Source organism: Rutidosis leptorrhynchoides, chromosome 8, assembly GCF_046630445.1.
Source record: "Rutidosis leptorrhynchoides isolate AG116_Rl617_1_P2 chromosome 8, CSIRO_AGI_Rlap_v1, whole genome shotgun sequence".
NCBI lineage: Eukaryota > Viridiplantae > Streptophyta > Magnoliopsida > Asterales > Asteraceae > Rutidosis > Rutidosis leptorrhynchoides.
In genome coordinates this window covers 81,918,708-81,922,874 of record NC_092340.1, presented here as the reverse complement: position 1 = coordinate 81,922,874, position 4,167 = coordinate 81,918,708, and the positions used below count along the sequence as shown (strand labels likewise).

At 35.9% G+C, this 4,167-nt stretch overlaps 1 protein-coding gene across 1 annotated transcript; it reads right to left on the bottom strand.

Moving 5' to 3' along the window:
• Positions 1 to 2,698: 2,698 nt before the first annotated feature.
• On the bottom strand, positions 2,699 to 3,931 carry LOC139863563 (protein LYK2-like). The gene has a single exon (XM_071852181.1). It carries the CDS (start codon positions 3,929 to 3,931, stop codon positions 2,699 to 2,701), a length of 1,233 nt encoding a protein of 410 aa, XP_071708282.1.
• Between the last annotated feature and the right edge of the window lie 236 nt (positions 3,932 to 4,167).

The window sequence follows — 4,167 nt, the reverse complement described above, 5'->3', positions numbered from 1 at the left end:
TGTTATAACGATAATCGTTATATATATCGTTTTGGAGTTTCTTAAATTAATAGTCTCATTTTTATGTATATAACTCATTGTTAAAATACCTAATGAGATACATACTTATAATAAAATCATGTTAACTATATATATATAACCATATATATGTCATCGTATAGTTTTTACAAGTTTTAACGTTCGTGAATCACCGGTCAACTTGGGTGGTCAATTGTCTATATGAAACCTATTTCAATTAATCAAGTCTTAACAAGTTTCATTGCTTAACATGTTGGAAACACTTAATTATGTAAATAACGATTTCATTTAATATATATATAAACATGGAAAAGTTCGGGTCACTACAGTTATAAGATTCTGTCTCAAAAGAGGATCGGCCGACGGACAAGACAATCGGTCGGAGGTCTATGACAATCGGTCGGAGGTCTATGACTAACGGCCGATGGTGTTAACTTTGGAACTGAATCTTAGAATTAAGACCCTCGGTCGATGGAAGCTACTATCGGTCGATGGTAGTGGACGATCGGTCGATGGTCAAGAAAAGAACGGCGTATGGTAAAGACAAACGGTTCTATGATATGACAAACTGTCCTCCGGTTCAATATGAGACGATCGGTCGATTGTGTCTGACGAACGGTCGAGGGTCGGGACGAATGGACGATGGTCAACGACGATCGGCCGAGGGTAGTTCTTACGAATACTGGGCAGGAAAAACTAGGGTTTTCGCTTAAAGCTTCAATTTCGATCGATTTTGACGTTCTAAATACAAACCAAACCGTTAGACACCTAAGAAACTCACCCAGTAACAAAAATAAACACAAAAACACAAGATTTAAACGTAAAAATATCAACTTTTAATCAAAATCCCGTTTTGACCAAAAACCCTAAAACTCAAACGATGAATTCGACTCAAAAATGTTTAGATCAACAAGCCTACGCTCTGATACCACTTTGTAGACGATCTAGGACCTTAGATCAAACGTTATACCTAGATTAAAGGCAGAAAACAATAAACAAGGATGAATCGAATACGTCACTTTGGGATCAATCTAACCAACTATTTGTTGATATAATCGACGCCTAGATGATTGTATTCGGTTGGGGTATGGTCTGGGACAATAGTAACAGCGAATAACGACGGAAAGAGGGTGTAGGGTGTGTAACCTAACAATGTAACCCAACACCCGTATTTATATATAGTCACAGCGACCATCGACCGGTGGTCTCTGACCTACGGCCGATGATGATAGTCCCTCGACCGATGGTCTCTACCATCGGTCGATGGTCTGAGCTGCCAACCAAACAGCTCGAACCATTTTACGTCATCATATTAATCAAATCAGCCACAATGTATTAATGACGATATCCTTACACGACTGAAATAGTAAACACAATACGAATAGAACATATTACATGATAGAACTCGGGATTATGCACCAACATCTTAGATTAGCGTGACTTTCACCTTGTCGGTGAGTACACTCGTTTGGGTTTTAGTTGTCTGTTGACTAGGGCTCCTTTTTGGATTACTTTTGTATTGGTTGTACTTGTTGATCTTCGGATGTGTTAATGTTATTACGTATTTTTGCCAATAAATATTAGAACTGATTTAATTAGATACATGCAATAGCAAAAATGGTAAAGTTGGATAACATCTGGTGTAATATCCCTTAACATAAAAAAGAATAAACAAAAACATTATGTCTTGGCTCATCAGATTGACCATGTTTAGCAAATTCCGATATTTTCTGTCTTATTTTTATTTTGTTAACAATTTAGTTTGACATATACGATTGTTTGAAGTATACAATTTCTTTGATACTCTAATCATATGAATACAATTGTTGGAAGGTTTATGTGTATGGACTATAGAGCACATGTTTGCCTTGTTAGTAAAACACTGAAACTTTACCCGAATTGACACATTCAAAGGTAAATGGTTTGGAATTGCCACCTTTAGTTTCTTTACTCAAGTATAATTACAAAAGTGTATGGATAATATCATGATGTATCAATCACCAATAAACTAACAAACTGGCCTTCATTTGAATATGTACTATGGAACTTCAAACTTGCAGTATGCAGCTCTAGTACAGGCTACAGCTGATTTCAAACAGAGATCATTTAGTGCCTTTAATGACAGGAACTCGTTAACAACTTAGTAGAATCAATAGATACCTACTCCATTGGCAGAACTTGAACCGAGTACAGATGAGGCGGATGCAAAACCTTAATAAAATTTTCATATTCAGCAAGGGTAAACACTAATAAAATTGTTTATGAATTCTTTGATAAGTTTATCATGAAGATAGTCAGGCCCATATGAAATATCAAAAAGTTGTTATTTCAATATGTATTCAACTTTTTTTTGCGATAAGCCTTCGAGATGTATTCAACTACCATATATACTGTAATATGTATCTAGCTAAAATAAGAACTTGTGTATATTATGTAACTTACCTTCTGTCACATCTGACACCGTTATATACCTGGTGAAATTTACTGCATCACATATGGTTGCCACATCATCGAAAACCATTCACTTAACTAATAAGTAACAAAAAAAATACAGTTTGTGAAGTTTGATACATAGAATGAACTTCATTTCAGCTGGATACATATATAACAAAACTGATGAACTTGAATACATTCTAATGTAATTTGTTCATATATAAGATACACTTTATTAATTAGTTAATCACACCTTCACAACTAGGGGTTTAGAAGAACTTTCGCCAACGTTGAATCGTTCCTCCTCCCCTTCATGTAACTCCGACACCAGTTTCGACAACTTCTGCACCACTTCACTCGCATTAGGCCTCAACAGAGGATCCTCGTCCACACACGCTTTTGCTAGATTCGCTAATGCGACAGCTGCATCGAACGAATAATTCTCCTTTAACCCGTCATCAACCCATTCCCTTAACTTCTCGCCAGCATCACTTGATTGCATTATCAAATTTATTTTCTCATGTAACAAAACATTTTTTTCTTCGTTTTCCATTTTGCTAAGGGGTGATTTTCCTGATATAATTTCCAGTAAAACCACCCCGAAAGCATAAATATCTATACTTTTCGTCATTGCATCTGAACTTTTACCTAAAAGTTCAGGTGCAATGTACCCGGTATCACATGAAAAAGGCTCAACTCCAGTTGAACCTTTTTGAGAAATACTTTTACTTTTACCACACTCGTCCATACCGAAATTCCCAATCTTGGCGTTAAACTCTTCATCGAGAAAAATATTTCGACTCTTGATGTTTCGATGAACATAACTAGGACTCATTATCTGATGCATGAATTGTAACCCAGTTGCAACATCTAAACAGATTCTTAACCTTTGATTCCATGTCAAGTGACAATTACACGAAGCAATAAATTGACTCTTTATTGCCAATCCACCATGAATCCAGTCTTTTAACGATCCATTTTTCGCGTATTCAAACACCAAATACGCGTCATCAGATTCACCTGTTGTACAAGTCCCCAACAATTTGACTATATTCGGGTGAAAATATGTCGAATCTTGAAACAATTCAAACTTAATCTTGGACACTAAATGTTGATTAGTGCATTTTATAGCCAATTCTTTTCCTTTGTGGCGACCGTGATAAACTCTGCCGTTAATGAGGTTGCTGGAGCAGAAGTTGGCTGTGGCGGTATTTAGCTCTTCGATCGTAAAGGTTTCCACCACAATTGGTTTGTGCGTAGAGGATTCAAACGAGATTTTGTTTTCGCTAAGTGATCGTACACTTAGACTTAACTGTTGAAGCTCCAAATCAACATTTTTGTTTGATAAAGAACCATGATGTAGATTTATAGTTTTGTTCTTGTTCTTCCATAGGATAATGTACAATGTAGATGCTACAATTGCTATACAAATAATGAATGCAACAATACTTACGGAAATGTAAACTTGAGGTTCCCACATTTTTGGACTAGGAGTAATGTATGTAACAAGTGTTAAATTGAGCTCATATGAATGAATGAAGAAGAATTGAGCCTTAATGACAAATAGGCAAATGGATCTCACCATTTTTTCAAAAAAATGTGTTTAATACATTAACTTAACGATAACCCCAAGAAGGCAAGAAGGCCAAAAGGGGGCCCACATATTAAAAAAAAAAAAAAAACTGACATGTTTAACTAGTAGATCTCCTAGGTTCG

Bases quoted from the DNA above. Each gene is read 5' to 3' on its own strand.
- LOC139863563 (XM_071852181.1), bottom strand. From the start codon at position 3,931: ATGTGGGAACCTCAAGTTTACATTTCCGTAAGTATTGTTGCATTCATT.